Source organism: Harmonia axyridis, chromosome 5 (assembly GCF_914767665.1).
Source record: "Harmonia axyridis chromosome 5, icHarAxyr1.1, whole genome shotgun sequence".
Classification (NCBI taxonomy): domain Eukaryota; kingdom Metazoa; phylum Arthropoda; class Insecta; order Coleoptera; family Coccinellidae; genus Harmonia; species Harmonia axyridis.
This window is the reverse complement of record NC_059505.1, coordinates 9,387,519-9,412,678: the sequence shown is the minus strand read 5'-3', so window position 1 is coordinate 9,412,678 and position 25,160 is coordinate 9,387,519. Positions and strand designations below refer to the sequence as shown.

The window sequence follows — 25,160 nt, the reverse complement described above, 5'->3', positions numbered from 1 at the left end:
TCTCAGTATAACCAAATATGAGAGTAGTACTACAAGAATCACCCTGTATTTCGAAAGAGTTTGAGGGCCCATTCTTATAGGACTTTTTCTCCTAAAAATTATCCAAGGAATATCTCATTTTCGTTTGTACCTCCAATTAAGTACAAAACATTGTTCTTACCACAACAATACAAATTTTGAACGTCGAAAGTGCAAGGGCGTAGAAATCTTGGGGGGAGGAGGGGGGTACTGGGGGAATTACCCCCTTCCCCCAAAATTTCCAAAATATAAAATTTCAAAATTCTCGCAAAGACGAAAAGCGACAATTTTTCTATAAAAAACCAATAATCTTTTCACTTTTCTTTGAAATCGATACAGCAGTAAAAAATCGAACTCTTCTACGGTTTATGAGTTCATTATCGCTTTCAAGATGATTACCTTTATTACACTACGAGCACGTCTATATCCGAGGTTTATTAGTTACCTTTATCTATCGGCTATGTCAGCGTCGCCCCTTGTTTTTCCATCTGTGATTTTTGCACTTGTCATCGGTATACATTTACCCGTTATTTTTAATTTTTCGAATCATTCTCGCCTTGATATTTCAATAGTTATCGAAGAACTGAACTGAGTAATTCGCATCGAAAAATTGTCTGGGCTAAATTGTACAATTTAATGTGTTTCATTCGAACTTTTTTTGTGAGGACATCAGTTTTGTATTGACTATGTTCCTAAATTGGAGGTACAAACGGAAATGACAGATTCCTCGGATAATTTCAAGAGAAAAAATAACAATTTAAAGTTTTCGTCATTACATCATGTGATATTCTAATTCTGAATGCAAATCTACAGGGTGATCAAACAGCTCTCTAGTAATCCTCAAGAAAATCCAAATTTTTATTAAGATTCAGATAGTAAGCTGAGATAAATGAATTAATAAGTTAGTTTTAGTTCTTATATACCCAATGTAGCGAAGATTAATAAAAAAATTTCGACAACACTAGGACAACAATAAACAACCTGTATCTCGAAAACAAAGCGTTTGCGGGATCATGTTTATAGGACTTTTCATTCTTTAAATTATCCAAGGAATCACTCATTCTCCTTCGTACCTCCAATTAAGGAACACCTCTGTATGAGGTAAGAACAATCGAATCGGTAATAAAAAAAAATGCTCTTATTTCGAGTAATCTGGTTCAAACTTCGTTAGCAAACCTCTTTTTCTCACATTACAGATATGTGTCGTCAAGATAGTTTTTTCGAAGAAAAAAAAGATCTACGCTCTTGCCAAAGCGTCCCTCAAACTAAGATTCCACGATATTCCAACTCTGTAGTAAGGTAAGCAGATTACCATTGCTGAATTCCCTTTAAATTTTATGGGTGCATTGCCACAAACTCCGAGAGCCCATAAGAAGTTCTTTGGCACTGTTATCCGGAGTCAACAACCGGAGAATCTTCAAAGCTCAACGACTCACTCAAGAATTAACCCCTACTTCCTCATCAGTCCGGAACTGCAGGGTAGTAAAGTGACCATCATCAGCTACCAATAGGCTCGGAAATTGCTGCAGAAGAGCCACTCGAATGATCCTTCGGTACACTCGTCGCCAATTATGCGAATATCTTATAGGTAACATTAAGAATATGGAACGGAAGTGGCAATAAAAATTCGCAAACGAATTTTATGGATTCCGTTTGGCATTGATGCCGAAGAGGATGAGTTTGTGGCGAGGCAATCTCCTAATGGGCGTGGGGGGAGTATATAAACAATCACCAAGTTCACGTCAATGAGAGTGAAACATATAGGTAGTGTGACATTTTTAATAGGAAGTGTACAGGGTGAAATTATGTTTGGTGCTATCAAATCGGATAAAAGGTAAGTTTATCGCAACTCCTTTTTCGTTCGTTAGAATTAGAATTGTTGATATTTTTATATTTTGATTCAAGTCATGACAATGACAGTTTCGTAAATTACACTTTTGTTTATTATTGTCATCCTAGAGCTGAAATACGCACAAAAAAAAATTCCTTAAATTGAGTGAGATTCATTCAATCGAAATAAATTTAATACTTATATTGGGCTTAGCATGCAATACTGATTCAGAAGAACTTATTCATTAAGTTCAAAATGAAATAAAAAATTGGTTTGATTCTAAAAACATTCAAACAAAAACGTGATATAACAATTTGTTTAAATCTTATAAAAACTTCTTCGAATTGAATATAATGTTCGTTCTAATCATAATACATAAGGTGAAAAGTTTATTTGAATACAATTGAAAGATTTACTATAGTATACAGAGTGTTCCTCAATTGAAGGTACAAAAAAAATGACAGATACCTCGGATCATTTTATAAATAAATACCTTTAAATATGGGGCTTTGGACTCTTTGCTTTCAAGATACAGAGTGTTAATGTTTGATATTTTTCAAGTTTTCTCTCATAGCACCTTCCCTTCACAAAATATTCAACTCAAATTTTGAATGCAAATCTGCAGGGTGATAATTTTTCTGGAACAGTGCCCGCTTTTTTCCTCCAGAACTTTTTTTGGGGCTACTGGTAGTTTAGAAAAAAGTGAAAAGAATAGTACAGTTATTTATAATACAAGTGCAGAAGGCATTGGTATTCTTCCACGAGTTCAAAATTCAAAAACGAGCCACGAAGTGGCGAGTTTTGGAATGAACGAGTGGTAGAATGAGTCTTCTGTACGAGTATTATACATTATTTTCTCTAATTCATTGCATTTTCATTGAAATTAATGAAATATTTCCATAAATATAATTTAGTGATTTTTGCATTGAAAAATGTTGGTTGGCAGAACTGATTTCTTTAAGGCAAATTGATGAATTGACAGATAAAGCCGTGGCGGAAAGTTCGGAGTACCAACATAGAATAATAAAATATAACCATGAAAACTGTGCGTTTCTGATATATTCTCTCACGATTTTGTTCTACAAGATGTGGAAGAATGAACGGAATAACCATAGAATTGGAGAAAGTATATTCTAAAACGAGTTGCAGAATGGGCTCCTATTCCAACACGAACGCGAAATTCGAAAACGAACGACGAAGGAGCGAGTTTTCGAACGCAAGAGTGTTGGAATTGCCTGGTGCAACGAGTATTAGACGATATTTTCTCTATTTCAGTCAAGCTTTGTGAAATATTGTCGAAGTTCAATTAAAAATTCAATTTATGCATCCTAGTGACTTTTGTATTGTATCTTGGCAGTTGGTGTGACTGTTACGAAAATTGACAGATTACCCAATTTGAATTTGAATCGTATGTATCGAATTTAAATAATTTGAAATTACTCATTAAATTCATGAATAATGTCTGACGAAATCGATTTAACACCACCAGAATTAAGAGAAATTGAGAACAATGCTGCAAATCACTTTATCCAAATTATACATTATATTAACAATTATTTACCTTTGTTGAAATTATGAAAGGATTGAAAGGCAGTAGAGACAACCACAAAACGAAAAATATAACTGAAAACGATGCTGTAATAAGTTCATTACAGCACTGTTTTTAGAACTGTAATGAACTCATTACGATACTGAAATAGAGAATAGTTATTTATAATACAAGTGCAGAAGGCATTGATATTCTTCCACGAGTTCAAAATTCAAATTTTTGGAATGAACGAGTGGTAGAATGAGCCTTCTGTACGAGTATTATACATTATTTTCTCTAATTCATTGCATTTTCATTGAAATTAATGAAATATTTCCATAAATATAATTTAGTGATTTTTACATTGAAAAATGTTGGTTGGCAGAACTGATTTCTTTAAGGGAATTTGATGAATAAATTGACAGATAAAGCCGTAGCGGAAAGTTCGGAGCGCCAACATAGAATAATAAAATATAACCATGAAAACTGTGCGTTTCTGATATATTCTCGCACGATTTTGTTCAACAAGATGTGGAAGAATGAACGGAATAACCACAGAATTAGAGAAACTTTATTCCAGTACTACACCCTTTGGGTTCCTGTAGTTTTGTGGTATCTGCTACCAATTTCTAGAAAAAAATTTTAAACAATTTTTTAGTGATCCCTAGGAAAATCCAAATTATTATAAATATCCAGTTAGTAAGCTGTGATGAATGAATCAATTATAAGTTTTGGTATTCATTTACCCAATCTATAGCGAAGACAAATAAAGATTCGATAAACTGGTATAATCAACAAAAAAAGGACCCAAGAATCACACTGTATCTCGAAAACAAAGAGTTAACGGACCCTTGTTTATAGGACTTTTTGAAATTAATAACATACCTCATTATAATAATTATTAGTTGATAATTTTTTTTGAAAGAGATAGTAGAGTTACAAATAAAGGTACCTACATATATGTTTGAGAAGAAGGTATTTCATATTTCTTTCGATGAAATAATCATACTTGTTTTCTTCTAAATAAAATAAATTCATATTATCTTATTATTATTCTGTCAGTAGATTATGTCGTTTGCATCATTGGATATATCTCTTTTGTAGAAATGTTCAATTCAGATATCACTAGAACTAGTTCAAAAACCTGACAATATCAGCTACAAGAAATATAATACTTTTCTCGATTATTATCGTCCTGAAGCTAAAATACACAAAAGAAAATATTCCTTGTATAGAGTGGGATTCATTCGTTCGAAACAAATTTATTGCTTACATTACGCTTACTAATTCGTTATCAAGTCAATACTGATTTTCAATCTCACTGACCTATTCATTCATGGAGTATGATGTTCGATTCGAGTAATTAGGTAAAATATTAGAATAAAACTGAAAAAGTGAATACATAATATTTATTGGAAAAGTAATATGGTTACTTTTTTCAACAAAATCATTGGATATCACTTCTGTAGAAATATTTTATTCTGGTGTAACTGGTTCAAACACCTAAAATCTCCGCAATGAATACATCAGTACACGTGTACCTACATGAAAGTGAAAAATACCACTCTCACTAATTTTTTTCATCTGAGCTTAAAATTAAGTATTATTCATTTCATCGAAACAAATTTGATGCTCCAATTGAATACTGATTTGAAATATTAAGGACCTATTGATTCAACTCGAACTTTAAGTAATAAAAAGTTTTATTCAATATAATAACTTCTACCTCTTCGAATGGAACATAGTGATCGTTTTGATAAAGTAAATTATTTGTTTATACAACTGAAAGAGTTACAATGACAAAAAAAATGAGAAGTACATACCTATTTCATTAACATACCTATGTAGGTACCCATTTTCATTCGAATGAAACAATTCATTATTCTGTGTGCATGAATATAAATTATTTCGTTCGAATGAATAATATTATCATAAGATATTTCATTTATTCAAATGAGAAATTTATTATTTCATGTGTTCAAGTAGTGGTAGCTTAAGATACATGAGTAATATCAATTCCGAATATGAATTTTATATAACCTTAAACAGCTCTATTCCTCTTAGTCGTCTATTTGGTTTTTCGCCTCACCTTGTAGAGAAACGCATCTTCAGAGGTTTCAAGGTGGTAGATTGTGACTCGACACAGGATTACTGCCAAATATTAGGTGAAAAACGGACCAGACAAAAAAAAAGTTAAAAATACTGGAGATTTCAACTATTTTGATTATTCGGACCGTGAAGCCACCATTTTTATATTCGTTCTCATTCTTTCAGAGAAAAATTAGGTTTACATAAATTCCACAATAAAATCGTTTGGAATTAAAAAAAAAGTATTACAATTTTTTTGTTGTTACCAAACTAAGGATACAAATATTTTTGGCATGAAAGTCATACCTTGCATTTCGATTAAAGGTATACTTATAATTCCTCCATTTAAAAATATACTTATTATTGATTTCGATTAGTGAGTAATTATAATTGTTATATTCGGAAAGAACAAAAGTCTGTAATCGGGTCTGCAGTCACGGAAATGTTGAGTACCTTTTTCTTTTCTAATATTATTCTTCAATATTCTTCGATTCTGATGATGTTATCAGCTCACAGTTATGCATGGAGCATAAAAATTGTTATTTCATTTCAACAGAGAAAATATCAACTCAATCGATTTATGGTCTCGAAAATATTGGGTTATTTTTGTTCGATATTAGGTAATTCTTTTCAAATAGTCTATGATTCTGGTTACCCCATGAACAAAAAAAATTTGCACAAATTTTTAAATTGCTCTTTAACATCCAAATGCCAATTCTCATTTCGATCGACAGGTCTGAAATCAACAATAAAACAAAATTTCGATCGGTCATATTTAGAGAACCCCATGTCGAACGTTGCCCATTATTAAGGAACTTAACCACGACATTCAAGATCCAAACCTGCCCCGAAAATTTCAAGTTTCTTGGCATTTTTTGGCAGTTATCATGTTTACGGCCGGGCATATGGACGGTCGGACGGACAGACTTCAAGTACACGGCGCCCTGACGGACAGAATCAATTTTGATCTCGAATTCTTCATCACTGAGTCAAAAGTCAATCGTTTGTGACTACTCTCTATCCAACATTTGAAAATTACAGATATTTAGGCTAAATGATAGCCCCCCTGTTACATTGAAACACTCGCGTAAAAAATTACTCAAGAAAAATAACCTGCTTCAAATGTACAAAAAATCCCGATATAAAAAATTTCCATAATTTCAATCTGTACCAGGTGTCTCAATTTTAAGTGACTTCCGAAAATTCATCATGTTGAAATAGCTGCCTGTATATATGGTGAAATGAATACAAAATCAACTAGAAGAATTTAAAATAGAATGATGAGGGTCAAGGCATTGAAATCGAAACCAATTTTTACATATCTTCAATTAGTTGATTCAGAAAAAATCATAAGTTATATCTTCGGAATATATTCATATCTATCAATGACAGCTTAATTACTAATCTCGTTGAAGAAAAAACGTGAATTGAAACTGAATTCGATTAGGACATACCCATCAATAGAGCAAGTATATCCAGATTCAACCACACCATGAAATATTTAAGATCAGGGTACTTACACAACTATTGAACTCGAACATTTTTTCGAAATGAAAAAATAGAATATTCGAAATCTCTAGCTCTACTAAAAAATTTCATTTTGATCGAGTAATATTGTCTCAACAAAAAAATATTTGATTTTAATTGAACACAGTTGAAAGGAATAAAAATTAGTTCAGGACAAATATCAAAAACTGCATAATTTTCGGAAAAGACAAGTAGGTATTTTCACATAGAACGTGTTGTTTAATGAATGAGACGATGCAGTCACTACACAAATTATTTTTATCTAAATTGCAACCTATTTTGAAAAATACACAAGGTGATAGGAGATAGGAAATATTATTATTCTGTTCAATTATAACATATACCATACACTGCGTTCGATATGATATAGGTATGTATGTATGTTACTTTTTTATTATTCTCTCTATTCGAGCAAATTACTGAATTGAACAATCTGAGTTAACATTTCAAATCCAATGGTACATTTTACCATTGGATATTTTATACGTGCTTTATTTAATTTGAATGATAATCGAAAGCATTGTCCAGAATTTTATCTTGACCACTTTACCAGAACCATAGAAAAAATTCAAGAAGGTAGTTCCTATATTGGAGGTACAAACTAAAATGGCAGATTCCTCGGCTCATTTCAAGAAGAATGGTCGAGATGTTTTCGAAATATAGGGTGTTAAAATTTTATTTTTTTACTGAGTTTTTTCTCATAGCACCTTCCCTTCACAAGATATGTAACTTAATTTTGTAATAAATATTTTCAATTTATAGTCTTCATCATGTTAATTTTGAATGCAAATCTATAGGGAGATATTTTTTCTGGTAAAGTGCCCACTTCTTTCCTTCAGATTTTTTTTTGGTGGACCTCTGGTAGTTTAGAAAAATGTAGAAAATAACTTTGGTCCAGTACAATACTTTTTGGTTTCTAGCAATTTTGTCTTATCTGCTACCGATTTCGAGAAAAATTCTCTAGTAAAATCCAAATTATCATAAAGATCCAGTTAGTGAGATGTAATTAATAAATTGTTTAGTTTTGGTACTCATTTACCCAATTTGTAGCGCAGATCAATAAAGATTCGATAAACTGGTATAATCATCACAAAAGTTAGGACTACAAGAAACACCCTGTATTCTGAAAACATAGCGTTTGCGAGCCCATGTTAATAATTTTTTTTTTGATCTCCCAAGGAATCTCTCATATTCTTTCGTACCTCCAATTTAAGTACACCCTGTATATTGTTTCCCGCTGAAAAATCATTTTCCTTTATAGCTCCAACTTAGGTAGACCTTGTAAAGAAAAAAATTATAATTACAAGATTAAAATAGGCTGAAAAAGGCTCCAAAATGCAAGAATTCATTATTCGCGAAGTCGGGAACTTTTAAGTGCTCGTCATCCATGCACCAATTGCACCTATATCCAATTATGTGATCTCCAAGTGCTCAATTGGCGCATGAATCAACAAGCGCTCAAAAGCTTCTGACTACATATCAGTGCTTTCCCCATTTTCAATAATGACTTCTCGATACTCTTTTTGCAGAATAAAGTTTGAGTAGATATATGAGCATTTTGGAGCAAATGTGCCTATTAAAGGGTGTTTTTTTTCGAGGTATATAACTTTAAGTTGGCCATTACTGTTCAAGATGGCGACCAATTTATCAGCTGTCAAGTGATTTATTCTCAGTTTTGTTTGGCAATTCATCATGAATAGACTCACGTCTGAACAACGCTTGCAAATAGTGCAATTTCATTTCGAAAATAATGGTTCTGTGCGGAATACGTATCGCGCACCACGTCCATTTTATTTTGTTTAGCGATGAAGCGCACTTGGTTGGATGGCTACGTCAACAAACAAAACTGCCGCATTTGTAGGGAAGCTAATCCTCAAGTGTGTGTCGAAACACCGTTACATCCAGAAAAACTGACTGTTTGGTGCGCTTTATGGGCTGGTGGAATCATTTGTCCGTACTTCTTCAAAAACGATGATGGCCAGAACGTTACAGTCAATGGTGATCGGTATAGAGCCATGATTACTAACTTTTTCATTCCTGAATTGGACAACCATGATGTCTAGGAGCTGTGGTTCCAGCAAGACGACGCAACATGTCACACAGCTCGTGCCACAATCGATTTATTGAAAGACACGTTTGGTGACCGCCTAATTTCACGTTTTGGACCTGTGAATTGTCCTCCAAGATCTTGTGATCTTCTGTGGGGCTATGTAAAGTCATTGGTCTATGCGGATAAGCCACAAACCCTTGACCATTTGGAAGACAATATGCCAGAAATCATATTTAAAATGCAATGCCACAAAATTATCTTGCGGATAAATAAAATTCATGTCAATCGAATAATCCATCGTTGTTTTATTGCAATTTAAAGTTCTATAGCTCTAAAAAAAAACACCCTTTATAACCTTCTAATAAGGAAAGGGTAATAGGATCACTTCATTGAATGCGTAAATATTCACATTGAAAAACTGTTCCCTTAATGTAGTAGATTATTTCCGAGATTCATTCATTGAGTTTCCATGAAACAATTTTAAAAATTTTCAATTATACGTGGTGATTCATCGCAATTGGCCTATTAGACGTTTATGGAAAACAAATCATAATTTTGTCCTGAAAATTTGCATATTACCGAAATTGTCTGTCATCAAATCTTATGATGCAATAATATACTGGGTGTGCCATTTGAAATAGAAAAGTAGTAGTCTGTTTTCGATATAACCGGAAGTTATAGAGGTCTGAAAATAATTTAGGAATGTTAGAGCATTGCCTCAAACACCAATATGCAAATTTTCAGAGCGAAACTATGATTAGTTTTCCATAAACGTCTCAATTTCAAAATCATCAACTAATAAAAAACAAAATTTAGATACCTAAAATGGCTCAAATTCAAGGACTTTCCCTCAAAAAAAAAAAAAGAAATCAGCATGTCCCGACGGCTAGGTATGTGAGAGACGTTTTTATATATTAAATAATGGGCACCGTTATCATATTCACTTGTAAAATTCATTCGCAAATTGCTTTGCCAAAATTCAAGTTGACAGATACAGGTCAACATAGATGAATAATATAATTGCATAAGATGACGGTAGCACAGGGGAGATGGGAACCTCCTTTAAATTGTATCAAAAAAAGATGACACACTGTGAGCAGGTCTGGATCCAATGACATCATTGTATTGTCTGTTCATGATCAATTAGTTAATCTCAATCGATATGAATTTTACGAAATAGATTATAATCTGCGTTTACTGTTACTCAATACCGATCTATATTATCTAATCGATAGTTATCAAAAATTGGCGTGTGTTGTCGTTTTTGATGTTAAATCATTGTAAGGGAAGGTTCATTATCTTGTTATCTTGTAACTTCATTGTTATTTTTACATCCGTGGCACTTCTGTTCAACCTAACAAGAGTGAGTATTGTTGCATATTGTTATTGCCGAATGAATATCCTTGAGGGTGATTTGTTTGATACGATAAGATTCAAAAAGAGCATTGCAATTGGATAAGTGAATAATAGTTATTTCAATGCTTTTTGCGTACTTGTGTTAGGTGAAAGGGCGCTTCAAAACTATAGAAAACAGTTTTAATGTTACCTCAGAATTCGAATACGAAAATAAAAGTGAGTGTCACTGTCGTATAATTTATTGATTCGTGGTGGAGCGTTCTTGCAAAATGTTACAAGACTTTATACCTATCATTCGTTCAAGTCAAGGCCTGCGTTAGGGAGAAACAATGAAGCGACTCCTATCTTTGAGGGGCGGCAATTCGGCCCGGTTTGCTGGCCGCCTTTTCATAATTCTTACTTGATTCTTAAAAACAACATCAGGTTTTTGCGCTCCACAGCGTTTGTCAACATTCATTGCAATAAAAATCTTCAAACCTCGTTACTAAGACGCCTCTATGATTGATAACACATGGCAACCCAACCGATACAAACATAAATCTCTATTACCTTCATGGAAAGAGGGATAAAATCATTATGCATTTCACATAGACGAAAAACAACACCACCTTAGCTTTCGATTTATTTGAAAGCCGATGTTACACATGCAACAAATTCCTGTAATTCTGCATTCGAAACTAATTACTGTTGATTGCCAAATATTTTCAGCGGAACACATGTTTGTAATCCCATGAAATAACATGTTTTCGAAGTAATACTGGAACTTTGCATGCCCTTCCGCCCATTATATCTTGTGGTGTGATAGGTAATCTTTCTTCGATTTTACGCAGTGTCATGAATAAGTTTGAAATTACTGGATATTTTCAGCTGAAAAAGTTAATCAATATTGATGTATCATCGTTCATTTGATGTGCTCAAATGTCAGCAAACTTTTTTCAAATCGATCTGCTCCTTATTTCAATCATTTTGAAAAGTTTGCAGACATTTAAGCAGAGGATATGAGCGATAAATATTGATGAGACTTTTTCAGCTGAAAATATGCAGTAATTTCGAACCTCCTAGGAGAATTCAGACTATGCCTTTTTTTTTCACGTGATCTCCATTTCTTTTTGTCAAAATGAATCTTTTCAAATATTTTGATGATTTCCTTGATTTGGCATTTCTTTAATTGATAATATTAGTTGGTATTAAGTAGAGTTGAGTGATCTTATGCCTCTGAAATTGTATGCGTGAAAAATATACCCCCAGCCCCATTACAAAAAAATGAAATGCATTTTGAAAATTATTCATTTTAGGCACAACATTCATTTTAAGCACAACTATCCGACAAGCAAAAAAAAATCGGCATGCCATATGAAAAAATTTAGGTATTGACATTTCTTAAAGATAATTTTTTTCAATTGCAGTGTCTTCCGGCCACCTGTAGAGTGATCAATCTGCAAAATACTTGAAAACTTTTCGGGAATTCAATAAAAAATAAATCATACAATCATCTCGATTGATTTTCGAAATATGATCTTCAGTTTAAACCATTAAAAACATTCGACTCCTTATTCCATTTTTTAAATAACAGATCATCGCAACATGTATTAGCTTTTATCATTTCCTTCTCAAAAACATTTAATAAGCATGAATTTCAATGTAGTTCATGATCATTTCGAGCTCAATTTACTTTTTAAAGTTTGTCGGTTCAACATGAAGCTGGAGTTTTATACAATTACTGAAACGTCTTAATAACATAAACTATCTTGAGGAGCCTATATTATTTTTTCTTTGACACATTCCGCAAGTATCATCATAATTCTTCATAACATCGCAATAAAACCCACTACAATCGTATATTTTACGCCATATGACAGCGGTTAGTCACTACAAATTGAAGAAGAGTTGAAAATTTTGTACTTTTATATTGTTCTTCGTTCATTGATAGTGCTGAACACAGCAAAATTTTTTAATACCAGAAATAGTTTGTATCTGAAGTATTGACTCAAACAATAATTATTTCGTGTATAGAAAACAGTTTCAAGCTTCGTGTCAATTCTGTGTTGGTAGCGTCATCAGAATCATACAAAATTGGAGCGGAATATCGAAAAAAAATCGATATTTCAGTACAATATATCCGACCAAGTGGAATTTTGCATGCGGAGGCAACTAACCGACAACGTTGACATAATAATATATTACATCTCATATAATCCTATATACAGTTCTGTGGTCACCAAGGGTGAAATTGGCGAATGAATGACGAGTGTTCCGAAGCTCCTGAAGCGAAGTCTGTGTATTTCCAATGATATAGTTCCGAAATAATTCGAGAAAAACATTTATTTATCAACCCCTAAAATTTTTACCACTTATTGAATGTGGGATCCTAAAAATTAATAAAAATCCGACCTTTCAAATAATAAATACGGAAAGTATTGGGTGTTTTTTTTCGAGGTATGTAACTTTAAATTGGCATTACTATTCAAGATGGCGACCGATTTAACAGCTGTCAAGTGATTTATATTCAGTTTGGTTTGGCAATTCATCATGAATAGACTCACGCCTGAACAACGCTTGCAAATAGTGCAATTTTATTTAGAAAATAATGGTTCTGTGCGGAATACGTATCGCGCACTACGTCCATTTTATCGTCGACAAAATCGAAGCGCACTTCTGGTTGAATGGCTACGTCAACAAACAAAACTGCCGCATTTGGAGTGGATCTTATCCTCAAGTGTATGTCGAAACACCGTTACATCCAGAAAAACTGACTGTTTGGTGCGCTTTATGGGCTGGTGGAATCATTGGTTCGTACTTCTTCAAAAACGATGATGGCCAGAACGTCACAGTCAATGGTAATCGGTATAGAGCCATGATTACTAACTTTTTCATTCCTGAATTGAACAACTATGATGTCCAGGAGCTGTGGTTCCAACAAGACGGCGCAACATGTCACAAAGCTCGTGCCACATTCGATTTATTGAAAGACACGTTTGGTGACCGCCTAATTTCACATTTTGGACCTGTGAATTGGCCTCCAAGATCTTGTGATTTAACACCGCTAGACTACTTTCTGTGGGGCTATGTAAAGTCATTGGTCTATGCGGATAAGCCACAAACCCTCGACCATTTGGAAGACAACATTCGCCGTGTTATTGCCGATATACGTCCACAAATGTTGAAAAAAGTCATCGAAAATTGGACGTCCAGATTGGACTACATCCGAGCCAGCCGTGGCGGTCATATGCCAGAAATCATATTTAAAATGTAATGTCACAAGATTATCTTGCGGATAAATAAAATTCATGTTAATCGAATAATCCATCGTTGTTTTATTGCAATTTATAAGAGCAGTCGTATTGAGTTCGGCACAAAAATCGGTTCCTATACTGTAATGGTTCACCTATCTTGAAAATCCGATCTACTAATTTCAAAGATTAAAAATTTCACATATCTAAAAATATTGACACCATAAAAATGTCAAATTTTGAAAAATATACTACAAATAATCAGTGTAGGTACCTACTCAATACAATATTTTTCTCCTCAATTTTTGAAAATTTGATTTATATTTCAAAATGAATAACCACTTCAGACTTTTCATCGTGATATCGTTTATTGGTAATTTTTGATTATTTTATACCAAGTACATCAGGTATATAAATATATTATAAAAGGAAAAATATAAACAATAGTGTGCATATTTTTTTAATGAATTTCTTCCTAATAAATGAAAGAATTTCTCATTCATTCTCTCATCTTTCTCTTTCAGTAAAGAAAAAGGGTTGGACATGACAAATAATAACAATAATAACAACAATATAAGTGACAGCAAAGAGTACACACCTCTTGATAAGCAAAAAGATGTAGATGTAAACGAAAAATGTGGAATTCTGACTCAGGTAAAAAAAACACTGCCAAATTTCTTCATTTTAACCACATACTGAATTTGTAATTGGAAATTAATAGGATGTAGGTCAATATATCATATCAAGTTTGCTTAATAATAGAAATAACTCCAATATTGAAAACATTATGAGGATTTATTAATTTTGATGCTCGTTTGACTAATTAACAAATGTTTCTGGGGATAATTTCAGTGTATGGTGACTTGTGCAGTAATGATGAGTTCAGCAGGTTGTGGTATGCCTGTTGGATACTCAGCCATTCTTCTTCCACAGCTATCTCATGACAATGAAACCATACATATCGATGATGAGCAAGGTTCTTGGATAGGTAAGTAATTCTAATATACTAACTACATTTGGGGAAAAAATCGTGAAGGTTTTTTCATGTAAAAAATTTTTGTTACTTGAATATTCTAGTCCTTTTTTGCAAGATCTTCAAATTTTACAACAAACCAGCTGTTCGAGGAGATCCAAAATCGATGTTTAGTTGCTGTTAAAATGCCTTGAGCACGTTTACGCGGAATTTATCGCCAGCTAAGTGAATTTGAAAGAGGTCGAATTATTGGTCTACGGAAAGCGGGATTGTCATTTCGAGAAATCGCTAACCGTACGAACAGAAATCCAACTACTGTTATGAGATGTTGTCAAGCGTGGTTTGATAATGCCCAAAATCGAAGAAGAGTAGGCACCGGACGTCGAAGGGGCACAAATGAAGTTCAAGTTCGACGTCTAAGACTTAAGGCCATTAGAGACCGATTTGCGACAGCTCGATCTTTGGCTGATGAGTGGTTATTAGGTGAACAAGGCCATTCTGTAACTGTTCGAACGGTTTACCGCCAGATAAGATCTTTTGGACTGCAGCATTATTGGCCCCATCTTGTTTTACCTCTGACGGTTGAGCATTGCCGGCAACAATTAGAGTGGTGCAGAGAACGTCAACATTGGAATGTGGAATGGCCTCAGGTCATCTTTTCTGATGAATCTCGATTCTCCTTGAGTGCACATGATGGCCGAAGAAGGGTAAGACGACGTCAGGGAGAAAGACGTGAACCTCAGGTTGATGTTGAACGTCATGTACACCGGATAGTAGGCGTTATGGTATGAGGTGCTATTGCACATGCAAGTAGGTCACCTTTAGTCTTTATTCGAGGTAACATGACAGCGCTGCGTTACCTTCAAGAAATAGTGGAGCCAATGATCTCACCTTAACCGGCTCCAGAATCCAATATTTCAGCAAGATAATGCTCGACCTCATATTACCAGAGTTAGTTTAAACTTGTTCGAAGCGACCAATGCGAATCTTTTGCCATGACCGCTTAGATCTCCCGACCTTTCGTCCATAGAGCATGTTTGAGACACCATGGGTAGAAGGAGACTTGGAAATTTAGCCCAGCCCCCACCGACTCTGGCGGCTCTGAGACTTGAAGTACAGGTAGATTGAGATATTATCCTTCAAGAAGAAATAGACCATCTTATTGCATCAATGCCGAGACGTGTTGGGAAATGTTTATATAATCGCGGTGGATAAACACATTATTAACAAATTTTTTTTTTTTTAATTGTAAACCTTTCTTTTTTTTCCCATTTCATTAATTTATTGCTTGCTATACTATCTATGTTTCGCCAAAAAATAATTTGAAATTGAAACAGCTCCTTCTGGGTTTTGCAGTTTCGTTGTAAGTTAGTATAGTTCCGATGACTGAAAATATTAACTCATAAATGAAACATCGAGAAGAATACATAAATAACAAAATCATCAAAATCAAAAATATTTCATCATAATTATTAGGTACTCTCATATAATTATTTTTGGGAAATCCATAAATGTCACTATTGGAACCGTCATAAGAATTAATAGCAACATTTCCATAATGAATATTTATCTCAATTAGAAATACTATCTTCATTGATCAATTTTATGGATTTCTACTCGAGAACACGATACTCAAGGGCCAAAGTCAAAAATAATCACTGTAATTTTTCAATGAAGAAAGCATAAAGGTCGTTGACTCGCCTCTATTACTTAGGTATTACCTTGCATGGGCTTGTCCCGTTCAAAACATTAAATAGGTCAAGATCTGTTGCAATTTATAGTGCAATGTCATTCGACGATAAAAATAACAATGAGAGTTGTTATTTCCTTCGACTTAGAAGTTCGGAAATGAATTTGTTTTTATATTGGAATAACTCAATATCCGAAAGGACAGCAGGGATAAAGTTATACATATACAGGGTGTGCCTAAATTAGGGGTACAAACGAAAATGAAAGATTAACTGGATAATTTCAAGAAGAAAAAATCCCGGAAACGCTTTGTATTCGAGATACAGGGTGATAAAGTTGGTTTTTTGTGCAAATTTTTTTCTCGTAGCAACTCCAAAACATAAGATATTGAAGTGTAATTTGTCAGTTATTCAATTCAGAGTTCACATCACGTGATATGCCAATTTCGATTGCAATCTACAGGGTGTTACATTTTTTGGAACTGTGTCCTTTTTTTTCCTCCAGAACTTTTTTTCGTGGAACACTGGTATAGTATATCCAAAGTCACTTGGAGGAAGCTGAATATTTCGATCATACAAGGGTTGTCCAAGTTTCCAAAAATTCCTTCGGGGCCAGTGAATTTATTGACTAACAATACTTTCAAATAAACACCGGTATTTAACGGATCACGGTATCCACTTCAAAGGAACATCTATAGCCAAGCGTTTTTATGGACTAGTTCAAGTGACTTTGGATATACTATACATAGGAGTACAACTTTGCTTCCGCCGTTTTTTTTTCCGAAATTCGTGGCTTTATTTTAAAAACTGGTTATACATTTATGATTCAAAGTATTGTCCATCGCTAGCCACTAATTTCTCCCATCTTTCGTTATGAATCCCACGTTGAAAAATTTGGTCGTCTTTTGAAGCGATCCACGAATCGATCCAATTTTTTATTTTACCATAAGACCGGAAGTGCTGGTCAGCCAGGCCGTGTACCATTGATCGAAACAAGTGATAGTCCGAGGGAGCAACGTCTGGAGAATTCTGTTTTAACAACTCATTTCATAACGCCGAGCTGGTTACGGCGTTTCTTTGCTTGTGATCAGCTGCAGACAAGGCAAATACAGTAGGGATTCCTGCATCGCATTGTGACTGGAGACGAAAAATGGTTTCATTACGATAATCCCAAGTGCAGAAAGACATATAGATAACCATGCTTTCACATCACGTTGACAGTCAAACAGAATATTCACGGTTCCAAGGTCATCCTCAGTATTTGGTGGGACTAGTTCGGCGTAGTGTATTATGAGTTGTTAAAACCGACGGGAACAATCACAGGCGATCGTTATCGATAGCAACAAATGCGTTTGAGCCAAGCATTGAAAGACAAATGAACGCAATAAAACGAGAGACATGATAAAGAGAGTTTTCAGCATGACAATGCTCGACCCCATGTTGCGACAGCGGTCAAGACAAACTTGGAAACGTTGAAATGGGAAATCCCTTCTCCAACGGCAATATTCTCCAGACGTTGCTCACTTGTTTCGATCAATGGCACACGGCCTGGCTGATCAGCACATTTGGTCTTATAAAGAAGTAAAAAATTGGATCGATTCGTGGATCGCTCCAAAAGATGACTTGGTTTTTCAACGCGGTTTTCATACGCTGCCCTAAAGATAGGAGAAAGTAGTGACCAGTGATGGACAATGCTTTCAATCCTAAAAGTATAACCAGTTTTTCACAATAAAGCCTCGAATTTCGGAAACGGCTGTTTTTTCCGAAATTCGAAAAAAGTTGTACGCCTATGTAGGAATGCAAATTATTCAAATGATACTAAGATATAATTTGAGTAGCTAATATGAAAAAGAATGTGTGTATTTCTGTTTCCCTTTTAAACATCGAATTGTTGAGTACAGTCTTGCGAAAAAAGTACCAATGACCAACGAATTAAAGCATCAGAAAATGCCCTTGAAGAAATCTGAAACCTGCGCATTCGCCATTTTGTCAAGCAGGGCAATTTGTAATGGGTGTTTTTTTTTCGAGGTATATAACTTTAAGTTAGCATTACTGTTCAAGATGGCGACCGATTCAACAGCTGTCAAGTGATTTATTCTCAGTTTAGTTTGGCAATTCATCACGAATAGACTCACGCCTGAACAACGCTTGCAAATAGTGCAATTTCATTTCGAAAATAATGGTTCTGTGCGGAATACGTATCGCGCACTACGTCCATTTTAGCGATGAAGCGCACTTCTGGTTGAATGGCTACGTCAACAAACAAAACTGCCGCATTTGGAGTGCATCTGATCCTCAAGTGTATGTCGAAACACCGTTACATCCAGAAAAACTGACTGTTTGGTGCGCTTTATGGGCTGGTGGAATCATTGGTTCGTACTTCTTCAAAAACGATGATGGCCAGAACGTCACAGTCAATGGTAATCGGTATAGAGCCATGATTACTAACTTTTTCATTCCTGAATTGAACAACCATGATGTCCAGGAGCTGTGGTTCCAACAAGACAGCGCAACATGCTCGTGCCACAATCGATTTATTGAAAGACACGTTTGGTGACCGCCTAATTTCACGTTTTGGACCTGTGAATTGGCCTCCAAGATCTTGTGATTTAACACAAGGCTACTTAAGACTACTTTCTGTGGGGCTATGTAAAGTCATTGGTCTATGCGGATAAGCCACAAACCCTTGACCATTTGGAAGACAACATTCGCCGTGTTATTGCCGATATACGGCCACAAATGTTGGAAAAAGTCATCGAAAATTGGTCGTCCAGATTGGACTACATCCGAGCCAGCCGTGGCGGTCATATGCCAGAAATAATATTTTAAATGTAACGCCACAAAATTATCTTGCGGATGAATAAAATTCATGTCAATCGATTAATCGTTGTTTTATTGCAATTTAAAGTTCTATAGCTCTATAAAAACACCCTTTTTTACCTACTACTTTGAATTACTCTCCATAATAAAACGAATCGTTGTCAGTGATAAAATGACGATGCCATATTTTGAGACGTGCATTGTTCATTGACGATCTTCATAAAATCTAAAAACGATCAACAGTGAAATATTCAAGAAAATGTTTGTATTATAGCTAGCATACATTCCGCTGCAACCCCATTTGGATCGATTCTTAGTGGAATACTGATGGATGCTTATGGTCGCAGGTTCACTCTTCAGGTGGCTTCGTTTCCTCTAATCATTGGTTGGTTCCTAATAGGATTCTCTCCTAATTATTTGGTGCTCTTACTTGGGAGGTTCATCGCAGGTTTGTCAACGGGTCTTACTGCAGCAACTGGACAGGTGAGTTACTATTCTCGAATCATTTCATCACATAGATCAGAAAAAATAGAAGCACAACAAGCGCTGAAATGTGACAAATAACAGAATATGGGATACCACCCACAATTCCGAAAAACTACCGGCAATTTCTCGAAGAAACACAAATGATGTAAAGGTTTTTCAAATAATTTTGGTATTGACAAAAAAATGAGTAGGTATATTCCAAGAGAAATCAATGAATGTTTTTTTCATTGTGAAGAGAAAGATATACCATTTAAAATGGAAAACAATATCAGCCAAATGGCCGCAACGGCTACTGTTGCAAAACCATATCTTTTTCATTGAATTTTCCTTGAACAATTTGCACACTTGAGGCTCGATAACTCCACGAATTAGATCTTTAAGGTCTTAAATCGAATGTCGAGCCATAGACCTTATCTTTCACGGGGTCCCAAAGAAAAAAGTCTGAAAGTGTTAAATCAAAAGATGTCAGAGGCCAATTGTGCCATTTGTTTGTGCTATTTTTGTTTGGCCGAAAAACTTTTCTTGTAAAATTGCGATTGTTGTGTTGCTTGTGTGGTACGTAGCGCCAGTTTTTTGAGAATAAACGTCGTCAACATTAATATATTACAATTCCAGCCATCAAAAAATCATTAATCATAACTTGGTAGCGCAATTCATTCAAAGTAACAATTGCACCCCATTTTTGAAAACTCAAAAACCTCACTAAACTAGAGGATGGAGAAGCTTTCCAATTCTTCACTTCAATAAATGCTCCCAACAGCTCAAATTTTCGCATCAGGTACTTCACCACGACAAAAAAGCGTTGTGAATTTTTTTGTGATTGCAAAATTTTCACTATTTTTGTTGTGAATTTTAACAATTTCAATGTGTTGTTGAAGCGTGTATCGTTCCGTTATTAGCGATGGCGTAGTTTTTTTCTGATTAAATTACAGAAGATGTAAACTTCAAAAGTAACAGCTGCCTAGATAGCGGGCTATTCAAAATGAAACTTCTTATTGGAATATCCTTCATTATTAATTAAAAATTATTGCATCGTCTTCAAAACAGTTGGTACCCTTTCATCTGGAAGTACAATAATCAAAACATTCCTCAAAAGGACAATTTCGTGATAATGAACTGGCCAGCACACTCACCAGACATTAATCCAATTGAGCACGTATGGGAGTACTTAGAGAGAGCAATAGCCAATTGCCAAAACCCACCTTCAACTTTTCAGGAATTGAGTATAGCCCTTCAGGAAGAATGGAACGATATGCCTAAAAATATCATTAATGACTTGATTCGTGGGATGCCTAGGCGTATTGGGCAGTTGATTGAAAGAAAAGGTGGTAATACGGACTATTGAATTCGGATTCAGTTGTGGAATAACTGAATATAAACTGCTCAACAATTGATAAGGATCACTTACTTGTTCTAAATTTATTCCTGAAATATTCGCTCCAAGATTATAAATTTAGTCAGATATCAGAGTATTTTCAGTTGATAATATGGTTCTCTTGAGAAAAGAATGAAAAAATGGAAAGTTGGAGAGAAAAAAAGACTTTATTAGGAACACTCAAAATTCTGTGTTTGAATAACATAAAAATTTTATGATGAAACCACAAGAAGGCTGAAGTTTCGGTTAAGCTAGTACCTAGTTGGTCCCTCACGAGCTCGTCTCAAGCATTCTACCCTACGAGGCATACTTTCGATCAAACGATTTATAAAATTTTGGGGCAAATTCGTCCAAATATCCCGTAAAGCGTTAGAAAGGTCCTCCAGGTTATTGATCGGTTGTTCTAAGGTTGACAATTGTCTAGACATCTCAGACCAGACATGTTCGATGCAATTCATGTCTGAAGAGCGAGCTGGCCAGTCCATCCTATCAATAGCATGAGTTTCTAGCGCTTCATTAACCAGACGACTACGGTGTGGACGGGCATTATCGTCAATTAAAATGAAATTCTCGCCCACGGCAGCCGCAAACGGAACAATTATGGGTTCAATAATCATATCGTGATATCTCTGGCTGGTCATGGTGGTGTTCTGCAGAACAAACAACTCTGTGCGTTGGTTCAAACAAATGCCTCCCCATACACATATAGAACCTCCGCCAAAAGCTGTTGTGGGTACCATAAACTGTTCTGCATACCTTCGACCTCTTTCCCTCCAAGCAAGAATACGTCCATCGGAGTTGACCAAACGAAATCTAGACTCATCCGTAAATAAACCCTCCTACGTGCTCTCAAACCACGAACATGTAGTCGTCGTTTTACAGTCTGGTTCGAAATTAGAACTCCTGTTGCAACTCTCAGTGATCTATTGAGCCGCGACGCCGGGTAAGTGGGATTTCTCCTAGCATTGAGGATCAAAAGACGATCTTGGGCAGCTGTTGTACTGCGCTGCCGACCTCCCCCATGAACATAAGCTACTGAGTCGTTTTGGATGAACCTATTCCAAGCCCGACTCACGACACTTTGCGAAACATTCAACCGCCGGGACACTTCTCGCTGGGACAAACCTTCCTGTATCCACCGTATGATTTGGTCCAGTTGCACAGGAGCCAAACGTCTTCTCGGCATGACTGATAAGCTGATATTGTTCTCATTTCTTCAATTATTGTCACCTTATGTGTTTGAACGAGAGAAAAAACAGATTTAATAACAAATACCACATTGCTTTTCACTCCACCTGTAACAGCTTACAGATAATAATCGATTTTGTGAACAAAAGCCGATGAAGTGAGGAAGACTTTGATATAATCAACTCAAAACATCTTACTTTTTACTTAGAGAACATATAATGTACAGATATTCACGAGATAACTTGAAAAAAATACAAATGAAAAGAAGTTCATAAGTGATCCCTAGCAATTTTTGATCAGTGTATAATTAATCAAAAATAAATAATCAATAAATTTAGATTTTTCGTAGTTTGTCTCATCTTGCATAAAGCAAAGAGTACCAAACAAAATTTGTATCAAATATATTGCAGTTGAAATAGAGGAAAATATTCGTCTCGTTTCCAGAAATAGATTGTTTATTTCTTGAGAAACCTAGGGGGGCCGAGACTTTTGACGATGTGTTAATTTTCCATCAAATTATTGTGCACTAAATTTAAGTCACCCATACAAATTTGTGTCTACAGATCAATTTTTTACAGGTTCTTGTGGGTGAAATAACACAACCTCATCTCCGAGGAATTCTCTGCTCCCTTCCTTTTGCCAGTTATTCTTTCGGTATTCTATTAGTATATACTTTTGGATACTTTTTACCATGGAGATATGTAGCTGGTAAATTATACGATAAATTTAAATTGCATGATAAAAAAAAAAGAACGTATTACTTTTTACAGTTCTGAGTGCCGTTCTACCTATTTTATCTTTGCTGCTTTTCTTTTTTCTGCCTGAAAGTCCCATTTGGCTGATGCGTCATGGTAGATTGGAGGAAGCCAAGCAGGCATTAACCTGGCTCAGAGGCGGAAACGTGAATATGGTAGGTATACTCTTTATTCAGTAAATGGATGATTTACAAGCATACAGGGTATCCCAATGAAAATGTATCTGGTTACCCGTTATGTGGTTTCCAAAGTAAAGTAAATTGTAGCATGCTACATTGCAAATTAAATATATTCTACTAAACAGAAAAGTTGATGAAAATCTGGGCGTACGCTATTTAAAAAAAATCCCGACTGAAAAATCATACATAATTTTGGCGCCCAACGTAGGGCAGTTAAGGTAAAGAGACATAGAACTGCATCTGAAAAGACACAAAAGACTTAGTTACTTCAAAACAACTAAACAGTTACACAAAATGTGTAGCATGCTACATTACAAATTAAATATATTCAACTAAACAGGAAAGTTGATGAAAATCTGGGCGTAATCCCGACTGAAAAATCAGATATAATTGCCAAAAGATGGTCCCAAAAATGATAATTTGAACTATCCGAAACGACGATAATGATCAACCCCAAATTAACAGTCACCTCCACCAGGAAAACTGAGGGATTTAGTGATCAAATGGACAAAAAGACCTTAACTACCCCACGTTGGACGCCAAAATTATGATTAACAGTCGGGATTTATTCAATGATTTTTAGCGAGTCTTACTCGAGCCAAGTTACGAGGTACGCCTACTCCCAGAGGTTTGGTGTTTCGTCCCGCGAAAGCTGGTGAACCATCAGTTGGGCTATCCAACAATCTCTGTCCAAGACACACCCTCTCACACCATCGTGGAGAGGTGACTCTGTTGCAACGCAACGACCCTTTTAAATCCGCCAGGGCCGAAGTGGTGTGACGCGAAAACCCATAGCGCCATCTGTGAACAGACAGAGTCACTACAGCTTGATTTAGGAATTCAACCTAATAATAATATTATTTATTTTAGTTCCCCCAATACGGTATTGGTTGGTATCGTCCATGTATGTTTTCGTAGAGTTATTTGTAGCTCATCAAAGAACCCTCAAAATGAGGCTAATGTGACTTGAATTGCAGTCACGAATGTCAAACACTCTTGGTTTATTTTATCGCATCACATAACGTTTTCTGAATAATCACCCAATAACCCTAGATTCTAAGTTCGCAATACAATTATAAAAACTCACTGCAATTCTAGGCTAAAGAAGAAGCAACACAAATCATGGAAAGAATGGAAGCCGATCAAAAAGGAGATTCTAAAATTGGTGTATGGAGGACACTACTAAGGCCTGAAGTGCTCAAACCTTTCGTCATCATGAACATGTTCAACCTACTGCAAATCTTATCAGGAACCTACTTAGTAGTTTTTTATGCTGTCGATATGCTTAAACAAGTAGAGTCAATTTCTATCGATAAATTTTTGGCTGCAGTATGGACTGCAATGGCCAGATTTGTATTCACGATAGTAGCGATTTTTATGTTGAGCCAAGTGGGAAGGAGATCATTAGCTTTGACATCTGGAATTGGTACCAGTATAGCAGCGCTGATTTTCGCCTCTTTTGAGTATCTCAATTGTCAAAAAAGTGGTCAGTTCGCAGCGTTTTCGATTCTCATCTATGTGGCCGTTAATACTGTAGGCTTCATGATCTTGCCAGGTGTACTAATCGGGGAATTGTTCCCAGCTAGAATTCGAGGCTTTGCCGGAGGCCTATCTTTCACGATTTTTCATTTTGCCATGTTTGTATCCGCGAAGATATTTCCTCTCATAAGACAAACGATAGGCATTTCTGGGGTTTTCTGCATTTTTGGAATATCCTCCACCTTAGCTAGCATATTTTTGTATTTGATGTTACCCGAAACGAAAGGAAAAACATTAGGAGAAATTGAAGACTATTTCAGAAACAAAAACGTATTCTGGATAACAAGAAAAAACAAAAATTGTGGAGATAGATGACATAGACTGATTTTCTTTAGGTTAAGTTACCAGAACTGTATGTTTAGCTTTAAGATATTTAGGTATTTATGATAAAATTAAATCTTTTACTAAATTCTGATTTTTTTTATACCCATTCGACGCTGTTAAACTTTGGCCTTTTTGAGTACACGCCATTTTGCACCAATGCAATAATAAACCTGATAACACATAAAATCAAGGTTACTAAGGAAAG

General features: G+C 35.2%; 1 protein-coding gene across 2 annotated transcripts; it reads left to right on the top strand.

Moving 5' to 3' along the window:
• Window positions 1–1,702: 1,702 nt before the first annotated feature.
• Window positions 1,703–25,040, top strand: LOC123679960 (facilitated trehalose transporter Tret1-like). 2 transcript variants are annotated; one of them, XM_045617559.1, is made up of 7 exons: window positions 1,703–1,852; window positions 14,153–14,282; window positions 14,481–14,616; window positions 19,384–19,592; window positions 22,737–22,866; window positions 22,929–23,068; window positions 24,191–25,040. In XM_045617559.1, exons 1-7 carry the CDS (start codon window positions 1,764–1,766, stop codon window positions 24,944–24,946), a joined length of 1,590 nt encoding a protein of 529 aa, XP_045473515.1. In that variant the 5' UTR covers window positions 1,703–1,763; the 3' UTR covers window positions 24,947–25,040. The 2 variants fall into 2 exon arrangements, with proteins under 2 accessions (XP_045473515.1, XP_045473516.1); XM_045617560.1 differs by lacking the exon at window positions 1,703–1,852 and adding an exon at window positions 10,273–10,405.
• Window positions 25,041–25,160: the final 120 nt, after the last annotated feature.

Coding starts and splice junctions, on each gene's coding strand:
- LOC123679960 (XM_045617559.1), top strand. CDS start 1,764: ATGAGAGTGAAACATATAGGTAGTGTGACATTTTTAATAGGAAGTGTA. Junction 1,853..14,152: donor GCTATCAAATCGGATAAAAG/GTAAGTTTATCG, acceptor TTTCTCTTTCAG/TAAAGAAAAAGGGTTGGACA. Junction 14,283..14,480: donor AATGTGGAATTCTGACTCAG/GTAAAAAAAACA, acceptor GGATAATTTCAG/TGTATGGTGACTTGTGCAGT.